The sequence below is a fragment of the Ovis canadensis genome, chromosome 20 (genome assembly GCF_042477335.2).
Source record: "Ovis canadensis isolate MfBH-ARS-UI-01 breed Bighorn chromosome 20, ARS-UI_OviCan_v2, whole genome shotgun sequence".
NCBI classification, from domain to species: Eukaryota; Metazoa; Chordata; class Mammalia; order Artiodactyla; family Bovidae; genus Ovis; species Ovis canadensis.
This window is the reverse complement of record NC_091264.1, coordinates 64,814,961-64,838,845: the sequence shown is the minus strand read 5'-3', so window position 1 is coordinate 64,838,845 and position 23,885 is coordinate 64,814,961. Positions and strand designations below refer to the sequence as shown.

Genomic DNA, 23,885 nt, shown 5'->3' with positions numbered 1-23,885 from the left:
ATTTTTAAGTGTATAAGTTAGGGGCTTAAGGGAATCTGCACTGGTGTGCAAGAAAATAACGATGGTAAATGTTCCTTATCATTGGACAGGAAAAACCGAGTTAGAAGGCAAGACAGTAATGAGATCTTTTTCTTGAAGTCGCCTAAGACAGCACATTATCTTGGCTCGATCGCTGGGAATTCAGAACTGCAGTAGAGCTAGAGAGGCAGCTGGGTCCTTCGAGGGATGTTACGTTGCTCACACTGAAGGCGGCGTGTATGTGTGCACACGCCTGTGTGTGTCTGTGTGCGCGTGTGCGGCGTGGTGCCGAGCTGTGTTTTGATGTTAAGGAGTAAAAAGGAGAGACTGAGGAGGACGTGATGATAGGTTTTTTAAGTGTGTAGCTGATTTGCTGTGCTGTTTTAGTTTCAGGCGTACAGCAAAGCGATTCAGTTATATAGAGACATATTTTCACTTTTTTTCCACTCCAGGCTGTTACGAGATGCTGGCTCTAGCTCTCTGTGCTATATAGTAGGACCTTGTTGTTTGTTTTATATACAGCAGAATGTACCTGTTGATCCCAGCCTCCTAGTCTATCCCCCCCTTTCTTTTCTCCCTCTTGTACACACAGTTTGTTTCCTATGTCTGAGAGTCTGTTTCTGTTTTGTAAATAAACTCCCTTGTATTATTTTTTAGATTCCACGTGGAAGTGATATCATGATGTCTGTCTTGTCTGACTGACTTCACCATGAGCAGGTCCGTCCATGTTGCCGCAAACGGCACAGCTTCACTCTTTTTAAGGCCGAGTGATACTCCACTGTGCACACACACTGGGTCTTCTGAAACCAGTCATCTGTCGATGGGCAGAAGGGCATGTTGCCTTTGCATACTCGGCCCCTAACAGGGCACAGCGAGTACTCAAGTTCATCCTGGCCCCCCGGTACCCAGGAAGCCCACCACTTGCTGAGCTTCAAGACGCCCCAAGCGAAACCGAGGCTCTCTGAAGCCCAGCTGCTCTGGCGTGACGCAGTCACACCGGGGCTGACAGCAAGCGTTCATGGCTCCTCACCCCGGGAGTCACATTTCTCTCTGGTCTCAGAGCCAAAGCTGTGTTTCGTTTTGTTTCATTTCGGCCAATAGGAGTCTCAGCAAACCACTCACAACCTCGCCTCCCACCAGATCCATCTGGATGCGGATGTCTTTGAAGAAGCCTGGTCTTCACCTGCTCCCAGGGCGACGCGCATTTCCTCTCTCTTCTGCTTCAAGAGTGAAAAACAGTCAAGCCTCGGGCCGCTCTCACTTCTCCTCAGCCTGGCTTCCAGCCCCGTGTCCCTTCCTGTCTTTCCAGACGAGAAAAGAAACTTCCGTAGCGTCTAACGGGATTCCCAGAACAGAGCTGTGAGCCCACCTGGCAAGCGTGCGCAAGACAGGAGGGTGCGGAGAGCAAGGCGGGCTTCCCCAGAGGGTCGGGGTGCTCGGATAGTGCTGCGGCGGGAGGGCAGGGCCTGGCCCACGGGGGCCGGGAAGGTGGGACCGTTAATCCGGCCGCTCCCTCACCTCCTCCCGAGTCGTCACCTTGGACTCCAGACCCCACGCGTGGCAGCCTCCAGAAGGGAGTGACCCCAGCTGCCCACCTGGGCTGGAGAGGGATGCCACTTGGAGCCCAGCACCCCTGGTTCCCTGTCCTCCCCACCCCCGGGGGCTAGGACCCGCTCACCCTGGAGGAGGCTCCTGGTTGGGCCTAGAGTTCCAAAGCAAGAAGGCAGCAGGGTTTCCCCTGGTTTTGTTGTTTTCTTATTTGGACTGCCGTATTCAGTGTCCACACCCAGAGTCCGTTCATCTTCGTTTTCTACTCATTTCCTCCACCGATGGTTCCAGAAGCAACTCCATAGTTCTGTGGTTCCATGGGACACACCTGGGTCCTGACTTTAGAGAGAGGAGACAGAGGCGCAGGGCGGGGCGGTTTGTGGCAGGTGCAGCCCGTCCACCATGGAGCTCTCGCTACACGTGGGTCTCCAGACTTCCAGATCGTCCTGCTTCTCTCTTGCTGGGTGAACACCTTGTTTCAAACGAAGCTCTCAGCCACCACTACCATCCCATCGCTAAAATCACTGTGTGTCTGGAAATGCCTAGTCCTTAACGACAGACACGGTGTTAATATTAACATTATCCCCCATTGCTGAAAAGGGGGGGGAGCTTCCCTGGAGGTTCTGTGGTATAGAATCTACCTGTAGGGCAGGAGACAAGGCGTCTATCCCTGGGCCAGGAAGATCCCCTAGAGAAGGGAATGGCTACCCACTCCAGTATTCTTGTCGGGGAAATCCCATGGACAGGGGAGCCTGGTGGGCTACAGTCCCTGGGGTCACAAGGGGTCGGACACGACTGAGCAACTCAGCACGCACGCATCTGGAAAAGGCATCCAGGTACTGTAATTTCAGAATGCTGGACAGCTAAGTATTTTCTCTTCTTTCCTGCCAGTTTTGAGACAGACTATCTTCACCAAGTTCAAAACTCCCAAAGAAATATGCACTCAAGCCCACACACACACAGGCTGCCCTAACTTCCGGCAGAAGACGGGCGCCGGCGCTGGGGCTCCCGGGAGGTGGCGGGCAGGTGGGCGAGGGCACAGAGGCCTTGTCACCTTCCTCTTCTATTTGCTCTTCACTTGTCCCGGTCTGTCTGCTGGGCTAGCAAAGTGTCTCCAGAGAAGGAAAGGACAGATGAGAACCCAAGTCCATTCTGATTTCCCAACCGTATCATTTGGAACCTGCATCACACAAACTCTTCTGAAATTAAAAAAAAATAATAATAATAATGTTTGCCAAAGGCTTTGGGTAAACTCTGACTCACTGCCTTGGCTGACAAAGCCTGTTGGCAGGTCCGGTCCCACCAGAAGTGCAGGGCTGGGGCTCCCGGGGCGGCTGCTGAGAAGGCGGGGTGGCTGAAGACGGGGGTGGGGGTGGGGCGCAAACAGGCGATGGGCCATGGTGGCCGAGAGCACGTTCTCGAGAAACTGTCCCTTCACCCAAATGCGAAGCACATATTCGCACCCTAGCCCAGCTGAAGTCACTACGCGTGGCCCCACAGCCCAACCATGCCCACCACCTGGAGGCATGGTTCAGGGGATTGTTTTCTTATAAGCACGGCGGCTCTGACGCTCAAAAATCCTGGTGACTGAAATACATCCCAAGGAGTATTCAGAAAAACATCAGACTACGGAAATACACGCAGAACTTCCCTGGTGGATAAGAATCTGCCTGCCAATCTCTGCCAGCCCGAACAGCGACACCAGTTCTACCCCTGGTTTGGGAAGAGTCCACGCAGCACAGAGCAACTAAAGCCGCGAGCCACAACTGCTGAGTCTGTGCGCCTGGAGCCCGTGCTCCGCGAAAGAGAAGAGCCGAAAGGAGGAGCGTGAGCGCTGCGAGAGGAGCCGTCCCCACTCCCGCCAACTAGAGAAGGGCTTCACAAAAGCAATGAAGATCCGGCGCAGTAAAAAATAAATAGAAGAAAGAAACTGTATTTTAAAAAAAAAAAAGATAAAGAGCCCTGGAGCACCAAAGTCCCAGATTTGAACAAAAAGAGAAAGACACACAAGAGCAATGAGGAACATCGCCCAGCACCCTGGAAGTGACTCCGCTGGAGGCCAGATCCGTCATCTCGTGAGCCACATCACCCCGCCCAGAGCAAACTCGAGGCTCCTCTGAGATTATTTACCAGTTAAGACTCGGCTTCTCATTTTGCAAAGTAATCAGTAACTCAGTAACCTGTGAAATCACTCCTTGATTATGTGTAAAATTCGTCCAATTATTTAAGCTGTCTGGGTTTGAGGAGGGTTGTTATGAGAACGTGAAGCTTTGAGAGAATTTTTCAAGGAAATGGCTCACTGCTGTTAGGCCAAAAAACAAAAACAAGGAGTGTTCATTCACCCACCGTCACTAAGGTATGGTCTCTGCCATCAAGAAGCAGGCTTCATCACTTCCACTTGGGTCGGGGGAGGTTGCTCAAAGTGGGGAGATGGAGAGAGATTAAACAAGGACAGATTCAGAAAATGTATGAGAAAGCCATTCCTCTCCCCCAGGACTTAGGCCATGGAGCAAGTCAGCTCCAAGAGCTATTTTCTCCCTGCACTTCTTTTCCACAAGGACACATCCTAGCAAAAGCTGCCTCGCCCCGTCTGCGAGGTGAACCATCCCTGGAAAAAGAAATCACACAGCAAGTCGTGGCTGCCCACGCTGAGAAGCACATGGGCAGGACTTTCATCTCTGGCGAGTACTTATTTTCATAAACAGATAAGGAAACAGGATGCTTGCCTCTTTCCTTGGTCTGTGGTTCCCTGCCCCTGGCCTGGCTAGGTCAAGATTTTCTATTTTTCCTTCTTTGGTCAGAGCTAAAGAGATACAAGGAGGTTACCATGGCGGTCCAGGTGGGTTAAATGACTTGAGTGTCTCGCGCAGCCTCAGAGGCGGCCAGACCCCGCCTGCAGCCGCCTCCCGCAGCTCAGCGTCTGTCCATCTCTGCTTCCGCCAATGGGCTTCCAGGTACAGGCTCCTGGGGAAGATACCAGCGGTCTCTGGTTTATGTCCTAATTACGCAACCTCGTCTCCCTTTGGTGAATTTAAGGAAACTACAGTTTAAAGGAGGGATTCTAGCTGGAATGTACCGTAGAAAAATTCCAAAGCAGAAAAAGCCTTAAGCGAGCCTGCACATAAAAGCAGTTCCCCACATCAGCAGCACATCTCAAGACAGAGTCCACCTTCACAGCGAGCTCCGTGAACCACGAGATCCACCAAAACCGTGGCTCTCCCCACTTACAGTGCCAGGCACCAGCGAGACAGAAAGGAGAACCACGTCCTGTCTCTTCTGAGAAAGTTCAGACCTTTCCAGCAGATGCACGAAGTGAGATAGAAACCTGCCAGTGGGAGGGATAAAGCGTCAGGGCCGCTTAAAAGCTATCTCCCAAATCATCAGCGCCTCTGGTGTGAAAGCTTCGGTCAAGAAATACTTTAACCCGGTGACCAGAGTTAGCACAAAATTCCTTTGAGTGAAAAAATGGCCAAGCATTCGCTAAGCACGGGTGCTCCTTGTGGATGGAGCGAGCACACTGGCTGGGAAGTTCAGAGTTGCCAGCCCCGAGGACCGAGGGCTGGGATCTGCAATGCCGATCAGATCACCAGCCTCGGTTTCCTCCAAGACCGCCAGAGGGAGGGGCCGCCCCCGCCCAGCACACAGCTCGCCCGCCCCGATGCTGTCCACTTAGAACTTTCTTTGCTTTTTTGAGCCTCTCTTCCCAAACTTAGTTCTCCTGCCGTCTCTCAGTCAACCCCCTGATTCACGCTGTTCGAATATTATCTCAGTGAACTCCAGATGATCAATTACACTCTTCTTCTTCATGTTAATTTTGCTATACCACATATCATATCAACTTGACAGTGGGCCACTAGGGCACACTTGGAAATTCTCACCACAGTGGTGATCTGCCGTGACGTCTGGTTTATAATTCCAATCTAAGAAAGTGTAACTCTTTATTTATGCCCTGTTTCATTTCAGAGAAAAGACTGCTCACACAAATCCATATTAACTTATGGCGGTATGAAAATGGGACAAAGGAAAAATGAAAGCAGAAAATTTCAAATAAAACTAGGAATGGGGCCAGCATTTAAAGCTCAGCTGGCCGAACCCACACACATGCTAGATAAGACTCAAAGTTTTCCAAGCTCCCCAGCAGTCATCGGAAAGAGAATCACTTAGGGTGGAAAACTACACTGGCCCACTGGTCAGATCAGCCACCATCTATCAGCTTCTGTAAACAAGGGCTTACTGGGACACAGCCACACCCAATCAGTTACATCTTATTTACCGCTTAGTGCTGGAGAAGACTCTTGAGAGTCCCTTGGACAGCAAGATGAAACCATTTGTCAATCCTAAAGGAAATCTACCCTGAATATTCATTGGAAGGACTGATGCTGAAGCTGAAGCTCCAATACTTTGGCCACTTGATGCAAAGAGCCAACTCATTGGAAAAGACCCTGATGCTGGGGAAGACTGAAGGCAGGAGGAGAAGGGGGCGACAGAGGATGAGATGGTTGGGTGGTATCACCGACTCAATGGACATGCGTTTTAGCAAGCTCCAGGAGATGGTGAAGGGCAGGGAAGCCTGGTGTGCTGCAGTCCATGGGGTCGCAAAGAGTCAGACAAGACCTAGTGACGAACAACAATAGGATATCACGGCAGAGCTGAGTACCTGCCATGGAATACAACATTTACTACCTGGCTCTTTAGAGGAGAAAGCCTGCAGACACCTGGGTTACTTGGTTCTGCACCCGTCAGGTAACAGCAAAGCTTTCCCGGGATAAGCATACTTCCTGTATGGTTCTGAAGTACAGAGAACTGTCTACTGTCAAGAGCTCACTGTGTAACCTCTTGAAAAACATCCTTAGCTTCATTTTTCACAGTCACAGGCTCTGCAGGGCCAACGGCGATTCTAAGTGGGGCTGAAAGGGTGCTGAGGGGGTAGTTTTTCTCCAGGTCTGCTCAAGGCAGGGGAGTCTGCAGAGATGGCCAGTTCAGGTCCTCCCACTCCTGACCAGAGGCCGGCAGGGCTTCTGGGTCGGGCTCCTCCCCCGCTGAGCCCAAGGGCCCCCGAGCCCTCCCTGCGGTCGCTGGCAGCAGTGCACATGGCTCTGTTCTGTGAACGTCCTCTGCGCTGAGTTTGACAGGCACCGGGGTTTTGAGATGGAGGCCATTTCTCTGCTCAGTTCCTGAAGCCTGCTGTCCCATTCTGCCAGCTTGCAGAGCTGCCCCTAGAACAGGGTCCTCAAGGAGGCACAGCATGGTGCCCACTGGTGAGAACCGGAGCCCCGTGGGGATGGGGCCCTGGGGAGCAGACCCCACACACTGGTATATACCCGGGGCCTGTGGGCCCGAGACGAGGGCTGGGGTCTCCTCCAGAAAGGGGGCCGCTCCTCTGTGTAGACCACGGGGGCAGGGAAGGAGGAGGGCCCAGGCAGCTCCTACGGAAGCGCTCAGGCTCAACGCCCACCCCCGAGACCTCTGTTCAGAGAGACAAGCCCTCCACAGGACCGTCACCCCGACCCGCTGACCCGGGACACGTACATTCCTAAGAACCCCCCAGAGCAAGGCTTCCAGGATAAATGCAAATAACCTGAAAACGGCGACGTCTAAGAAACCACAACTCAAGTCAACGTCAGAAGAAGATAACAGAACAGCCGACTGTGGATTCTGGAGAACACATCTGTAGTCCTTTTCTTCTCTGTGACAATAAAACCGTGCTGTAACCGACTACAGTTCTATCCTCTACAACAGGGAACAAAATCCAGCTTATTTAGCAGTGTCATTAAAGGCATCGTCCACTAAACGAAGGTCGCCGCATCTTAAGATAATCAGAGCTATCCTTATCGACCCCTCTAGAAAGTGCTACTTAATCTCTGATCCTACAGATGTTGTCAAAGGGAAAGAAAAAGGAAATGTGTTATAAATAATCATATTATTCCTTCTAGTTCTTTCCACACCAAGATTAAAAAATATAAAACTGGAAAATAAATATCCACACCTAAAACCTTCCTTCTCCTTGTGGGTGTGCGGCCGTGCGCTAGAAAACACCAACCACAAAGAAGGCAGGCAGGCATCCTTGGCAGGGATGTCCACACGGCGCCCACACGGCGGATCAACAGAGGACAGTTTCTTCACCCTGAAAAGATCGCCACTTAACTCCCCCAGCACCCATGTTCAGGGTTCAAGTCCAGACCACTCAGGCCACATGGGAATGTGGGACACTTGGACCCTGCATGGCCTTAGCGAAAAACACAAAGAAAGAAAACTTTTAAGAAACCCATGAGAACATGGAGCCCACACCAACCATAAGCCACTTGGCTTGCTCTCTGGAGCCAAGCACGGGGATGCCTGGGTACGTTGGGTTGGAGGAGCATGGGACGTCAACACGGAGGACCCCAGCCCCTGCGGTGGGCCGAGCCCCACTTCTCCATGTGGCGATGCAACCCTCCACGGGCTCCGAGCTGGAGCTCAGGCTGGAGGGTGGGTGAGACGCACAGCCCAGAAGCAGGGTCCTCGCCGCGGAAGACACCGTCCTCTGCGCTCCAGAGCTGCAGCACGCAGACACCTGCCCGAACCTCGCACGCGGCGGCTGCAGGCTCCCTCACCTCCTCGAGGCCCCCCCGGAGGCCCCTACTTACGCAGCGCGTACAGGGTGAGGGTCACTCCCGCCAGGCAAAACCCTTCGAAGAACCTGAGTGTGCTGAACATGGTCACGTTCACAGACAGCGCCACGGTCAGTCCGAAGATGAGGATGAAGATGATGGAGAAGAGCAGCACAGGCCGCCGGCCAAACCTGCGAGCGGACGGGGACACGGTTAGTCACCGCCGGCCGGGCCGGGCCTCCCCAGGGGCCAGCAGGCGCTGGGCCGGGACCCCACGGAGCCTGCATCCCTCCTGCACCCTCGTGGGGAGGCCCAGGGGTAGGGGCCCTCGGGGACGCGCACCCACCCCTCGTCCTGTAAATAAGGGAACACAGGTCAACAGCCGCTGTGCGACAGACGTGAGATGGGAACCAGTTCCTGTTGGCCGGCCCACTCCTGAGTTTATGGGGGTAATTCAGCAGAACCAACAGTGACTCCCCAAACTTCAACCTTGGCACGCCCAGCATAAAGCGGCTTGGAGGCTATGATCTTTGGAACTGGCTCCAGAGCCAACACAGACACAGGGTGAGCGGCTTCCAGCTGTTTCTCTGAGTTGTTAACTGGACTGGCCTCGACCTTGCCTGCGGCCTGGTGGAGCCAAGGGCTGAGCTGCCAGCCAGCTGATTTCAGCTCCACGATGGGGAGTGACCCGAAGGGAGCACAGACTGAACGGGGGTGGCCTGAGCTGTAAGGATGCACGTGGACCTGGGAGGGAGGTCCCCAGGGGCCTGTCCTCTGCACTGGGGAAAGGCCAGCACACCCTGGGCGGGCAGTCACAGGGCTGGCCCGAGCAGGCTTGGGTATCACCAGGGATGTGCTTCCGGGTGTGGCTGGGGGCGGGGGGTGGCCCTCGGGCCTGGGCGGCCCTTGCTTGCCACCCCTCCCGGACCAAGCCTCACACACATGAGGATGAGCGTGGCATAGCCAGTGTGGACTAGAAGGAGAGCTCTCAGACAGGCTGGACTCTATTTGCCAAGGGAACAAAGTCCACACCTGGAACCCCCAACACCTGGAACCCCCAACACCTGGAACCCCCAACACCTGGAACCCCCAACACCTGGACATGCACCTGGACATGCACCTGGAAGGGGAATGTCCAGAAGGGCAAATAGAAACGAGGAGCAGGTCTGGGGCTGCCTGAGGTCGGGGTGAGAACGACAGGGACGGGAGTGGGCAGAAGAGGGAAGGACGTTCTAAACGCGGTGTGTGCCAGTGGCCACACGTGTGACTCTGCAAATACACCAAAACTCACCGACCCGTACACTTGACATGCGTGAGCTGCATGCTGTGCAAACCACCTCTCAATTTAAACCTGTTTTTTAAAAAAGCAATACGTGGCAGCATCTGGCCTTGCCTGTGCAGGAGACGGGTGTAATTGCTATACACTCCGGGGGCGGGAACCCAGGGACACCATCTCACTCAGGATTTCTCGGGCCTCTGAGCGCCCCAGTCCGTCACTCTGGGTTAGAGAAATGGAGCCGATCCTGTGAGCTCAATGCGACGGAAGTCGTATTCTTGTTGAGATTTTAGCCGTTACTTCCCTTCCCCTGTGCTGGGGTCACTCAGCCCTGACCAGGAATGACTACAGGAAGTTCTGTCCAAATCCAACTCGTCTACAGAACAAACTTAAACCCGGCCCAGCGGGCCTACTGAAATGAAGGAAACCAGAGTCTGACTCCCCTCTTTATGCCCCTCTGCTTCCCCGTCTGCCCTGCATCGCAGAGCGTCGAGATCACTAACAGGGCCGCAGACCGGGCACCGAGCAGCCGCGGCCCAGCGGACACAGCCTGCTCCTCTGTCCTGACACTTTAGGGAAGGCCCTGGATTTCTGCTTAACTTGTAGAAACAATTCTAAATCTTTCCCTCCCAAGTGGCTGCTAAAGTCATTAAGTGAAAATTCGTATTAGGAATGGGGGCAAACATGGGCTTCAAGATCAGAGCCCTGGCCCCGGTCCCAGGCTCCCTGGGGACGGAGGTCCCGAGCAAGACCCGCTGGGCCCGGTGAGCCTCAGGCTCTCTTCAGGAAGGGCCATCGGGTGTAGATATGTGCACGTGTTTAGAAGCCCCTGGGGTTCAACTGGGCCCTGGCTCTCCCCGGAGCAGAGGTCTCCCACCAGATGACCAGTAAACTCGCACTCCCAAATCTGCGATGCAGAAGCGTCATCGGTCAGCCAGGACCTGTGACGGGCAGAATATCAGCCTGGGGGTGTCCCTGTCCTAACCCCCAGAGGCTGTGCCACCTCTCACGGCACAAGGGGCTCTGCAGACGGCGTCAGAGTGAAGGGCCTCGAGGTGAGGTGGCTCTGCCAGCAGCCTCTCTTGGCTGCGTGGAACCAGGAAGACGGTCTCACGAGCAGGACCTGAGCAGCCACGGTGGGCTCAGACTAGAAGTGGGGCCGGGAGCCAAGGGACAGGAGAGCCTCTGCTGTTGTTTAGTTGCCAAGTCGTGTCTGACCCCGTGGCCTGTGGCCCGCCAGGCTCCTCTCTCCATGGGAGTCTCCAGGCAGGAATCCTGCCGTGCCCTCCTCCAGGGGATCTTCCTGACCCAGGGAGCGAACCTGCGCCTCTTGCCTCTCCTGCACTGGCTGGCAGATTCTTCACTTGGGAAGCGCGGGAGAGTCTCTCGAAGTTGGAAAAAAACTCCTTCACCACCAGTGGCCAAGCTCAGCCCAGAGCCAGAGGGGAGGGGTCTGCCAGGCAGCCATACACAGCCTCCCGGGACCGGCGGGATGAGAAAGGCGCAGAGCCCAGCAGAAGACCCAGCGAGAGAGGGAGCGAGGTCATCTGGCCACAGCCCCTGACCCAGCTGGCCCCCATCCTCCGCCTAAACTAGCACGTTTCCTGCAGGACATGCTGTCCAGCCCAGACTGAACGTGTGTGCTAAACAGTCACCTTTAAAAAACACAAACAAGAAGCCATGCGGCTGAAGTTTCCCTAGACGTTGACCGCAGTCTCGGCATGACCTACGAGCCGATCAGCTTCCAGACACAGCCGTGGAACGGTGCCAGCGGCTGCGAGCCCCGGACTTCCCTCTATACGTGTTTATCTCCTCTGAAGCAAGGCTCCGGCAGGGAGTAAAATGCTAACAGTAAATCAGTCAAGCGTGGAAAATACCGAACCTTCAAACTGGAACTGAAGCTCACTCCGAATGTTCAGAAAGCCGCAGCACAAGCCACCTGCCCCGACCCTGTGGGCACCCCTGGCCTACTCCCCCCAACCCACGACCTTGGAGAAGTGCCTGCAGCTCAGACCCTGGCTGCTTGCCAAGGAAGACCCCACTCTCTCCCGTCTTGGTGCCTGGGGCTGGTGCGTGACCAGGAAGGCCGAACACCATCCATGGGAAAGGCGTAAGAAACCACAAAACCACCTGTAAGCAGCTTAAACCACTGCAGATCTCCTAGATCTCACTGCCTTTACTCTCCCTCTTAAATCACTGAGGCAGGACGCTAACACCTTAGTCAAGTCCGTGTTTTTAGGAAGAAGTGATGTGGCTGTATTACTCTTATCTTCCCAACCTATTTCAGTGTAGGTTTCTGGGAAACAAAACTCCTTGTGGTTAAAACATTGGGATTGGAGGGTATTTTAGGTCAGTATAGCTCACTCTGAAAACCTTTAAAAGTACAAGTATTTGGTTTGAAAAAAAAATAAACCGAAACCCTCTTTCTTTCCCAATTCTGTTCCCTCCCCTCCCCACCAAAAAATCCCACCACCAAACCCCACGTGAGGGCCTGTGTGGGTTTCCACAGGCCACCCCCAGCATCTCTGCTCCTGCCCCGGGGGGGATGCCCTTAAGAAGCACTTAAAGATGATGGTTCAGCAAATTCTGAGCACACAGGCAATCGCACGTCATGTCAATGCAAGGAACACCCAATTAGATGCTAGCTTTTGGGGAAGAACTTTCCAGAACTTGAAAGTGGTCTCTCTGGGCTCCCCGCCCCCCGTCGCGGGCACCCCCGCAGCGCCGGCCAGCAGTCTCAGCTGACCAGGACAGAGTGCACCCCGGGGCACAGCCTCGGCCTTGAGGAGCCTGCTCCGAATCACTGCCGGCTTTATTAAGTCTGGGGTTCAAGAGGCCCTTATTCGTAACTAAAGTCCCTTAACGAGAAAGAACATCAAGCGGGGAAGGGTCCCCACACCTCTCTTCTTTGGCAGCCCCCCGCTCCCTGCCAACCCCAACAGCACTGGGCTGTGCTATTCGGGAGACTCAGTCCACACCCGTGGAGTTCGGCTCTGGGGCTGCTAGGAGCTTAATTTCCAATGCTGGCTCTCCAACCTTAAGGGCATCCCGGGATTTTACTTAAACATCTGTGCTTCTGTTTTTCCCCAGGAGATAGGGGTGATGCCGCTTTTCCACTGGGAAACGGGGGAGCTGTGCGGAGGGGCTCTTTTAATCCACGGAGACACTCAGCATGGAGTCTGGCCACACAGGCGTCGGTGAGGGCGGGCTGCTAACGCCGTCACTGCCGCCGTGGCGACCTGCGTCTCCATCCCACCACCATCTCGCTCCCCACGGGACCCTCACCTGGCCCCTTACCCGCCCAAGGAAAGCACATTTATTCTTGACTCCGGTCCCCACCCCCCTGCCTGCCCTGCCCAGCCACCACCCACAGGCCGGCCACTTTTCAGAGCCCAGCTCCCCGTGGCCCTGCAGAAGCATCTCCTGGCCAAGCCAACTTACAAGGACGGTCCTTCTCTGAGGTCTGCCTGCGTCCGTCCAGTTCTAGAGGGTGAGGAGTCTGGCTGCCCTCTTCCCGTCTTTTGAAGCCCCTGGTCTGTGTATGCCCGCTCAGAGCCCAGCTCTTAAAGCCTGAAGCCACGTTTCCCAGGCTCTTTCTAACCTCGCTCTCTCAGGAGGACATGGGCGCTGGCTGCAGGCTGGTTTTGTTAGATTCTAGCAGCCAGGGAATGGCAATGAATTTAAATTCTCACTTCAAAAGGGTCTGCTCTACGCACTGGCAGCTCTCTCTGTCTGAACTCTGCAGGGGGCAGCTGCCCCCACCAGCTCTGGCCCCAGTGCCAGGCAGGGGGAAGGGGGGAGCCTCGGTCGCGGCAAGCTCAGGCCGACCTCGCTCTGGGAGGCCGCAGAGGCTGCTGCGGCTCCGAGAGGTGTGGTGTGGCGGGCGTGCGGGTACTTACCAGTCAGCAATGCATCCAGTTATCAGGTAGCCAAAGATTAATCCAACCAGTAAGGAGAACTTAGCGACATGGACCTTCCAGGCATTGTCACACACAAGATCCCACTAGAGAGGGGCAAACAGAAAACAGGTCAGAGAGAAGCGCACACAGAGGCCGGCGTCGTCAACCACAGAGCGCTGATCACGCTCATCCCACACACCACTGGGGGTCTCTCAATGGTCTGGAGAGTCCAACAAGAAATATCAACTGGCCACAGAAGGCGGTGTGATGCTTTCGTCTGGGGCGGAGGACAGAAGTCTGCAGGGTCTGGTCCCCTGATGCCATCTTGTGGGGGGGGTCCTCCCTCCATCCCAGCTGGGAGGCAAGGCCAGGCGTCCCTGGGCACCGACGTGCAGAGGGAAGCCCCTGCCAGCTTCTGTACAGAGTGTCACAACAGCATGAGCTCTGCGTTTCCAGCCTGAAACCCCGCCTCCAGACTTCAAAAGTCATCTTAATAGTTAAGACGGTTAGCGGTCAACACTGAAATGTCCACGTGAAGCAGCCTGCACTTTCCTTGTCAACGCCACGTGTGTTTCCCCATACTCCAGGCTAAAGCCCCCTGCTCCACTTGGAGAGGAAGCCAGTCTCCACTTGGAGAGGAAGCCAGTCTCCACTTGGAGAGGAAGCCAGTCCCCACTTGGAGAGAAAACCAAGTTGCTGCACACCAGTTTTAGACTAGTTTTACAACTAAACTTTATTATTTTTTAAAAAATAGAAACAGCCCTCCAATCTTTCCCTCCTGCTTTGGCAGAAGTGGCAGAGAGACACATGTCTGCTCCCTCCCACATGGAGCACACGTGGGCACTGGCCCTCAGTCCGAGGGCAGCTGATGGCTGGGCCTGAGGGGGCAAACCACCGGGGTCTCTGCATCAACGGGCTTTGGGAAGAGCCGCGCCTCTGCACCGGCCTCCGAGGAGGAGGCACCACCGCCTGTGACGCCATCCGCTGGACTCCGGGGGACACACCCAGGGTGGGGCGCCAATGGCCGCCCAAGTCGCATCACTAATGACTCAGAATCAGGGCTTCTTTATGGGGTTGCCGTCCTCCTGTGTCCGCTCAGGGACCCCACAGAAGCAGCAGCAGCGTCACCTGGGCAGTCGTCAGGAACGCACATTCCTGGGCCCACCAGACCCCACGGGGGCTTTTGGAGGAAGCGCAGCGAGGCGGTTTAACAAGCCATCCAGGTGACCATGAGGCTGCCCGGGGCGGCCACGTCCCTGCCCATTCGAATTTGGCGAATGAGCTTCCCAAGCCGGGGCAGGGGGGCGGGGGGGCAGGGGGGCGGGGGGGCGGGGGGGGCGGGCTCAAACAATCCACCCCTGAGCGCAGGGGCCGGTCAGAGGCTCCAGGGAACGCACCGGGCGGGGCTGGCCGGTGCAGCCCACGCCAGCTCAGAAGACTGGAGGGGCAGCTAAGGCGGCTTCTGGAGGCCAGCCTGGAAAACCAACACTCACGTATACCTGGCTTCTAGGAGCAAACGTACTCGTAACAACAAACGCCTTCCATGGCGCACCCTGTGTCTAACCTGGGACACGCAGCCTGAAGCAGCATCGGAAGCAGAGGGGCGTCGACTCTTTGCTCCCGTGGTTTCGACTCAGAGGCTGTTCCATCTCCTCTCCTCTCTGCCCTCCTGTGAGTCACGGCCCGGATGCGCCCGCGTGTGTGGAGTCTGTATCCCCCGCCCCGCTTTCTACCTTCTGAGGCTGCTCCTGCTGTTTTCCCGTCTCTCCTCACGGCCCGCAAGGGAACCGATCCTCAGGGTACCAGCTGCATCGCCCCGCCCAGCTGGCCCTGCGGGCCGAGGAGAGGCTGACAGCCCCCGCGACCATCGCAGCCCAGTGCCATGGCAGCTGCCCGCACCTCCGCCTGGCACACGCTTGGCAGGGGAAGGGCATGCCCTGTCCCAGGTGCTGCTGGGGGAGGGGGAGGGGGAGGGGGGCAGCAGGTGCCCACTGGGAGCTGATCTGAGGTCAAGTGATGCCCGCAGCACATTCTGCTTGTAGGAGCCGGCCAGGAGGCATCAGAGAACAAAAGCATTCGGGAAGGGGGTGGGGACTGGGGGCTGGGGACTGCCAACACTGCTGCGCGCTCAGGCCTGCGAACCACAGCCTGACCCGGCCCCGGCCCCGGGCAGCCACCACCCAATCTGGCTGTTACCTAAAGAGACGTCCAGGGCAACCTCTGTCAATTAACAAGGCGGAACAGAAGACTGACCGGCCGAGCACACAGGCCCGGGGGCGGGATCCAGGACAAGGCAGCCACCTGGTGCCCTAACCCCCTCAACCAGGCGCCAGGGCAGACAGCATCTCTGAGTCAACAAGAAAACCGCCCCAGACCCCCGCAAGCTCCTCAAGATAAAGATCCTCCGCCTCGGGTCTGCTGGACACCCCCAAAGCCTGGAGGCCCCCCTGGAGGCACATTCCGTAAACCAGGCAGGTGGGACCGGGATCTCTTGTCTGACCTCCATGTCTGATGAGAATAAAGTACACTCAGATGGGCTACAACCTCTGGAAGGATTTCAGGAGTCTAAGGAAGGCTTGGAGATCACTTAGCTTCCAAGACTTGCCCCATTCCCAGTAAAATATGGCTGGGCTTCCCTGGTGGCTCAGTAATAAAGACTTTGCCTGCCAGTGCGGCAGAAAACGCTGCTTCCGGACTGCCTTACTGCTAAGCTTTCCCATGTGGCTGGGGTTCAGCCAGTGATCGGCCCCTCAGAAAAACCTTCCGCGGGTAACCTGGAGCTGACTTCCAGGAGTTGGATATAACTGAGCGACTTCCCTTTCACTTTTCATTTTCATGCATTGGAGAAGGAAATGGCAACTCACTCCAGTGTTCTTGCCTGGAGAAGCCCAGGGACAGGGGAGCCTGGTGGGCTTCCGTCTATGGGGTCACACAGAGTCAGACACGACTGAAGTGACTTAGCAGTAGCAGCAGACACGGTTCGATCCCTGGTCTGGGAACTCCCCACATGCCGTGGTCCATGAGCCATGATTACTGAGCTGGGGCGCTAGAGTTGGGAACCACAAGTGCTGAGCCACAAGCCACAGCTACCGAAGGCCCGCGGGTCCTGGAGCCCGCGGTGTACACTGAGAGAGACCACTGCCCACCCCAGCCAGAGAGAGTCTGCAAGAGAGACCACTACTCACCGCAGCGAGAGAGTCTGCATGGAGCAGTGAAGACCCAGCACAGCCAGAAATAAATACAAAAATAGACAAAATTATAAGAAAAAAAAAGATACAGCAATCAGCCATTTTGCTAAGCAAAGGCGTGTTCAGAGTCTAAACTGTGCAAAACCAGGACTCAGGGGCGTGGGTTTCGTCCCTTGAGGTCACCCGCTGTCACCTGCCTCTTCTCATGCACCCCACACCAATCACCAGTCAGTCGCCAATGCCCAAGGGCACTCTGTGCCCAGCATGCCAGCACCCGCCCCCACCACGTCCGCTCTGCAGACAGCGTGCTTCACGGGGACCTGCAGGGGTCCACATGCCACCCTTCTGCTGTGGGTGCCCGCAGGGAGGGCTGGAAAACGCTGCTTCCATACTGCCTTGCTGCTAAGCTTTCCCACGTGGCTGGGGCTCAGCCGGTCATCGGCCTCTCAAAATAACCTTCCTCGGGTAACCTGGAGCTGACTTCCAGGGTGACTGAATTAGGAAGAGAGTGAAGTGGGGGAATATGGGAGCTGCCTGGGAATTCTGAGTGCTGGTTTCCTGACCCATCTCCCTGGGAAGGAGGGGAGAGGGCCAGCACATCACCATCCCCCACCCCCGAACTCACACGGGGTCTCCACGCATTAACCTCTCAAGCCACTCCCTGCTTCAACAAAGGCGGGAACAGTCCTCTAATTTAGCACTCCAGCACTCCGGCAGCAGTCTGCCAAGGCCGTGTAAGTGTAGAAGTCACACCCCGTTTTACAGTCTGACACTTGCTTTCTTTGCTGTTGTTCCAGGAGCAGGGATGGTCCTGTTAGGGAACTGACCTCAGAATATGATCTCAATCTTAGTTGCCCGTTTTTGGTTTTGTTTTAAGGCAGCAGTTACAAAACATCTGGTAAACTGTTTACCTACCTATACATTTCAAGGATAAGCTAAAAGAAAGAAAACTGATATTACTTTCTAAGGAATAAATCTAATTGCTTGACTTGCCAGAGGGGAGAAATATTCATCGAGGAAACTAATGAAATTTCTAAAGAAGATGGAAAATAAATGGGACGGGAGGAAAAGAATCTTATTTTCAGCAATAATGAATACTCTGATAAAGTGAAGTGCAAACAAGAACATAAAAAAAGACGGACGGAAACAGATTACTTATCCAATTTTGAGGTAAAGAGGGGCTCCCTACGGATAAAAACTAAAAGAGGGAAAACTACCAAGGAAAAGATGATGGATTTTCTAAGTGGATCTGTTACTCCTGAGTTATTATTCATTTTACTTATTTAAAATCTCCTCACATCAAAAATAACATAAGCAATATTATAAAGACTTAAATTTCAGGATACATTGCAAGGGGACAGGAGTCTGCCAGGCCCTGGAAAGGCCACTTTGGCACAGAGGTGATCTTCATCTGGAGGCAAAGGCGGGTCAGCAGATGCAGAAGGCAGCCTCCTCAGAGCCACTCCACCTGCCGAAAAGCAGAAACTCCGGAGGAGAGGAGGGGGCCGTAAACCCCTCCTCCAGGGAAGCCCCGAGGCCGTGAAGATAAAGCAGGCGCCGGGATGTGTCTGCAAACAACCTCGACTACAGATTAGGAGTCTGGGACTGCCAACTGGACGCACTGCTATGCGTGGAACAGTAAATCGACAAGGGCTGCTGCACACCGCAGGGGGCGCGACTCGGTACTCTGGAACAACCTCCATGGGAAAGAATGTGAAAAGAACAGGCGTCGTGTGACGGTAACTGAATCGCTTTGTGGTACACTGACACAACATTCTAAGTCGACTACGCTCCAATATAAAATAAAAACGTCAAAGAACCTCACGGAAACAACCCTCACCTTCCATTAGTTCCCCCCATATATTTACTTCCTAAGCCCGGAGTCTTCTCCCCCTTTTCTGCAGGCCTGATGTCCTTTGTTAGGGTGCTCCTTCTGAGCGCTCCGTGTGCCCGGCTGCACTTGGCAGTGAGCCCTGGTTCCCTCTTGTTCGGCCGCTTTCCCTCAGTCTAGCTGCCAGGGCCCCAGCCACAGAGCCTAGGAGCGTGGAAGAAAGAGATTTCCTCCTACAATAGCCAAAGGGCTACTATAGCCAAAGGGAAAGGCAATTCGCTCCAACACGCTTGCCTGGAGAATTCCAAGGAAAGGGGAGTCTGGCGGGCTAACGTCCATGGGGTCACAAAGAGTCAGACACGACTGAGCAGCTAGCACTTACAATCCGTAGTCAGCATTTCCGTAACAAGATCGACTGATACTCTAAGTCTCTGGTCAAGCATCCAGGAAATAACAAAATATGAAACGAATGGTTAAAGGATATCTGGGAAATGCTCCATTCCTCTAATGAAAATCAAAGCTCAATACTTGATTAACTAAAAAATATTTTGTGTGTGTTTGTGTGCTGTGTCAATTCAGTCGTGTCCAACTCTCTGGGACCCCGTGGACTGTAGCCCGCCAGGCTCCTCTGTCCATGGGATTGTCCAGGCAAGAATACTGGAGTGGGTTGCCATTTCCTTCTCCGGGGGATCTTCCCGACCCAGAGATCGAACCCAGGTATCCTGCATTGGCAGGCAGGTTCTTTACCACTGAGCTACTAAGGAAGCCCAATTAAAATCAAAGCTCAACACTTTATTAATATTTTTTTTACGTTTCCCAAAGATGCAGGAGAAGAAACAGAGGATCAAGTCTGTGCTGGGCATGTAAGCAGAGCACCGACTTTCTAGAAAGCTGTCTGGCAGCACACATCGCGTGACTTGAAATCGTGACCACTCTGTATCCCAGCAATCCCTTTTCTTGGAACTTTTTCCCAAGGAGACCTTGAGGGCAGCCGTCAGATGTCCCGGCACAACGATCCTCAGTGTCTGTCACTTGTGAGAAATGGGCCCCTGCCTGACGTCCAGCAAGACTATACGGCCTGAGCACGTTTGCGTCTGAAAGCAAATGATCCAGAAAGGTGCTCCCAGGACAGTGCTGGGAGGAAGCCTCAGCGTGAAAGCCACGAATACAGGGGGTGTCGGGGTGAGAGAGGGCCAGTCACTCGGCATCCCTGACTCTTCGCAACCCCACGGACTGCAGCCTCATTTCCTATTTTATACTTTTTTTGGCTTCTCCAAAGTTTCTACAGTAAATCTATAAACCTTATAACGAGAGAACAAATATAGGTAATGTTAACTCCCACCCATGGAAGTGGAAGTGATGGTGGTGAGGGTGAGACAAAAATCATTAAAAATGAAAAACAACCAAAAACTTTTCACCTTTTCAGCAATATGCATTTTAACACAACCTAAACACTCAGGCTGGTCAGGAAAGTGACTGGAAACAGAGGAACCCGGAAGATTACCGTGATGCTAATGTTGTTGTCTAGGCACTCAGCCGTGTCCGACTCTTTTGTGACCCCATGGACCGTAGCTCACCATGCTCTTCTGTCCACGGGATTCTCCAGGCAAGAATACTGGAGTGGGTTGCCATTTCCTTCTCCAGGGAATCTTCCTGACCCAGGGATCGAACCCAGGTCTCCTGCACTGGTAGGCAGGTTCTCTACCACTGAGCCACCAGGAAAGTGGTATTAACTAATGCTCACCGACTAAAGCCAAAAACATTTTTTAGGGAACTAAATGAAAAATTTCCCCCAAGTTCCATCTTCAGAGCTGGAGATCCCCATGAGAAACCACGGGGGCTTTAGCAGGCACGACACACATGTGCTCCAGAACTGAGGAGTCAGTGGAGATGAAAGGAAGCGTTTCTGCTCAGACTACAAAGGGGATAACAGTGCTGAAAATTTCAAAAGCTTAAATAAAACAGCATTCCTGACTGAGCTGTAGGGATTTAGAGAAATGCAAAGTCAGCATTCTTCTGCAACCTTTTTCCCCGAGGCGGCGTTTCACTGGTTGCTCGTGCACCACCATTTCATACTCTGAGGATTCGCCCTGCTCTGCGTTTCTCAGCTGGAGACAACAGAAGTGGCAAACACACACACTCACACTCACACACACTCACACACACTCACACACACTCACACACACTCACACTCACTCACACACACCCACACTCTCACACTCACACACACTCACACTCAGACACACACACTCACTCTCACACTCACACACACTCACACACACTCACACACATTCACACACACACACACACACTCACACTCCCTCTCCACCCTGGAAGGCTGGCCATGTAAGCTGGATCCATAAAGCACATTAAAAAGCTAAAATCCATAAAGCGAAAATCAGCTGTTCAACGGTCTGTGTTTTTCAGTGGTTCTTTCTTTCTTTCTTTCTTCTTTTTTTTAAAGCTAGCTGTATTTGGATTTTTCTCTAAAAGATTCTATCGAAATTCAAGAAATACTGCCCGTTTTGAAAACCCCAAACTATTCTCTGCTTTTCGCCTCTAAGCTCATTCTGCAATTTTAGGAGCTTGGCTACTGTCGACAGTAGCCGACAGAGCTGCCAATTAGGGCTGGCACTCTCAGAAGCTTCCTTAGATGACATAACGAACACCCTTGCCAGCTACTCTGGGAGGTTTTTTTTGTTTTTCTTCTTCATTTTGCTTCTCTGTCTTTCATTCATCGCTGCTCATGTGGTTCCCCCCTCCCCCAACTTGGTGCCCAAAACTCAAACACGGCACCCTGAGGGCAACATTTGAACCAAAAATCTACTTACTGCGGGCCTGCTGGGGCTGCACGGAAGAGACCAGCAAGCCTGAATTCCCCGTTCGTGTGTGTGTGTGTGTGTGTGTGTGTGTGTGTTTTGGGGGGCACTGTTCCAAAACCACAGCATCAAAGCTGGCACATGCCTTCCGCCTCACGTGGCCCACTGTGGACCAATGCAGGCACCTTGAGTTATCATAGCCCTTTGCTCAGTGACCCTTCCTGTTCTTTTTTTCTTTCACCGTTGATTCTAAGCCTGCTGCCCTTTGCCTTCAAATACTGCCATCAGGGGCTTTCCTGGTTCTAACTGACCATTTTTTAAAGCTCTGGAAAAATAAAACCTCTTATTCATACTACAGAGAACTATATTCAATGTCTTGTAATAAACTATAATGGAAATAAAAGAATACAATGATATAATATATACATAAAGTAGCTACATGGCCAGCCTTCCAGGGTGGAGAGGGAGTGTGAGTGTGTGTGTGTGTGTGAATGTGTGTGAGTGTGTGTGAGTGTGTGTGAGTGTGAGAGTGTGAGTGTTGTCTCCTTGGACAGCAAGGAGATCAAACCAGTCAATCCTAAGAGAAATCAACCCTGAATACGCATTAGAAGGACTGCTGCTGAAGCTGAAGCTCCAATCCTTTGGCCGCCTGATGTGAAGAGCTGACTCGCTGGAAAAGACCCTGATGCTGGGGAAGATGGAGGGCGGGAGGAGAAGGGGATGACAGAGGATGAGATGGCTGGATGGCATCACCGACTCAATGGACATGAGTTTGAGTGAACTCTGGGAACCGGTGATGGACAGGGAGGCCTGGCGAGCTGCAGTCCCTGGGGTTGCAAAGAGTCGGACACGACTGAGCGACTGAATAGCAACAAATATAACGAATAACTGGGTCCCTTTGCTGTAAACCTGAGACCAACACGACACTGTGAATCAACTATACTCCAGTTTCTTTAAAAAAAATTAAAGAGCTTAAAAAGGAAACAGAAAATTATCTACCTAAACAGACCCTGAGTAGCGGATGCAGGATCATCCCTGGGCAGTAACACTCAATTTTCCTTTACTTTTTCTGAAGGGAAGCAGGGGGCGTACAGTCTAAGCAGAGGTTATGTTAGTGGATGTTCTGATTAATCCGCCATCACGCCCTTGACGGCAGTGGGGGATGCTGGATCCACGTTCTGCAGGCAGCCGAGACGACAGATGAGCAATGACCTACCAGCCAGAACCTCGAAGAGTCTCTCCAAATGCGGCAGGGCATATTTCACTACCTCCAAGAGACGAAACTGAGAGCACACACTATATATTCAAAAGGACTCCTGCAGAACCAGGAAAAAAGGGAGGAGAAAAAGCCGCCACCGAGAGCACTCAACCCGCAGAGCTACTCGCGGCCTAAGTGAAATCAACACACCGGCTTCCAATACATAACTGGTGCTAGTAACTGAAAGACTCTTGGATACTAAAAAGTTGTCTCATGTGTTACTAACAGAGATCTTAGTATAATGCAGTGAAGAGCGAACGCGAAAGTTGCTCAGTCGTGTCCGACTCTTTGCAACCCCACAGACAGTCCACGGAATTCTCCAGGCCAGAATACTGGAGTAGGTAGCCTTTCCCTTCTCCAGGGGATCTTCCCAACCCAGGGATCGAACCCAGGTCTCCCACACTGCAGGCAGATTCTTTACCATCTGAGCCACCAGGGAAGCCCAAGAATCCAGGAGTGGGTAGCCTTTCCCTTCTCCAGGGGATCTTCCCAACCCAGGGATCGAACCCAGGTCTCCCACACTGCAGGCAGATTCTTTACCATCTGAGCCACCAGGGAAGCCCAAGAATCCTGGAGTGGGTAGCCTATCCCTTCTCCAGCGGATCTTCGTGACCCAGGAGTTGAACTGGGATCGCCTGCATTGCAGGTGGATTCTTTACCAACTGAGCTACGAGGAAGGTGCCAGCAGGAGCAAAACTGGACTCTACCATTTAAAACAGCCTCCCTAATTCTGGAAAGGAGCCAAATGTGGGGACCTCTGGACAGAAGGGTCAGGGAAGCCGCAGAATGAGAAGAATGCGATGACCCCCGGTGACCGACCCCAGAAGAACTCAGAGGCAGAAGGAAGAGAACCTCTCACCTGCAAGGAGCATGCCCAGCGGGCTGCGCCCTGACCCCTCTCTGCCTGTGAGGAGCCTCCGGGCCGAGCCGCCCTCACCTCTGTGCCCACGGCTGCCCCTGCCCAGCCAGGGCCCGGCCTCACCCCGGCTCCGCGTGCTCCCCACACTCGTCTTCCCACATCCACGCACACCCGATCTTTCCTCAGTGCATACCCAAAGCACAAAACTCGTTTCGACCAGTCTTTAACAGGGACCATCACGTGTGTGCTGGAGAACGGCAGCCTTTCTGTACTGCTGGCGTTTTTCCTTTGAACGGGCACACATTACCTTTGTAAGCACACAGTTAATTACAAGGAGTAAAAAATTAGAAAGACGCAGTGAATACACCTCTGAATCTTTAACAAAGACAACTGAGCCTCTCTCCTCTTCCTCGTGCCGCGCTCTGTGCCCTACGGCAACCTGTTCTCAGGGGAAACAGCCAGACCACTCGTCAGAACGTATCGCACTTGCCTGCTGCTTACAGATCTTTCCTTCCCCAGCTCAGGGGTTGGCAGACCACAGCCCACAGAGCCCGCACGGCCCCGCCCCCTGTTCTGCACGTAGTCTGATGGGCGTCCAG

The 23,885-nt window shown here is 53.8% G+C and overlaps 1 protein-coding gene across 6 annotated transcripts in view; it reads right to left on the bottom strand.

Moving 5' to 3' along the window:
- The window catches only part of SLC22A23 (solute carrier family 22 member 23), a 128,217-nt gene that overhangs the window by 78,643 nt on the left and 25,689 nt on the right, over positions 1-23,885 (bottom strand). For 3 of the 6 annotated variants that reach the window (XM_069562922.1, XM_069562920.1, XM_069562921.1), the window contains exons 2-5: positions 13,332-13,435; positions 8,193-8,347; positions 4,795-4,891; positions 4,393-4,530 (exon numbers count right to left, since the gene is read on the bottom strand). In XM_069562922.1, the coding sequence (XP_069419023.1) occupies positions 4,393-4,530; positions 4,795-4,891; positions 8,193-8,347; positions 13,332-13,435 (494 nt within the window). The remainder of the gene's footprint in view (positions 1-4,392; positions 4,531-4,794; positions 4,892-8,192; positions 8,348-13,331; positions 13,436-23,885) is intronic. The other 3 variants (XM_069562919.1, XM_069562924.1, XM_069562925.1) reach the window with 1 other exon arrangement.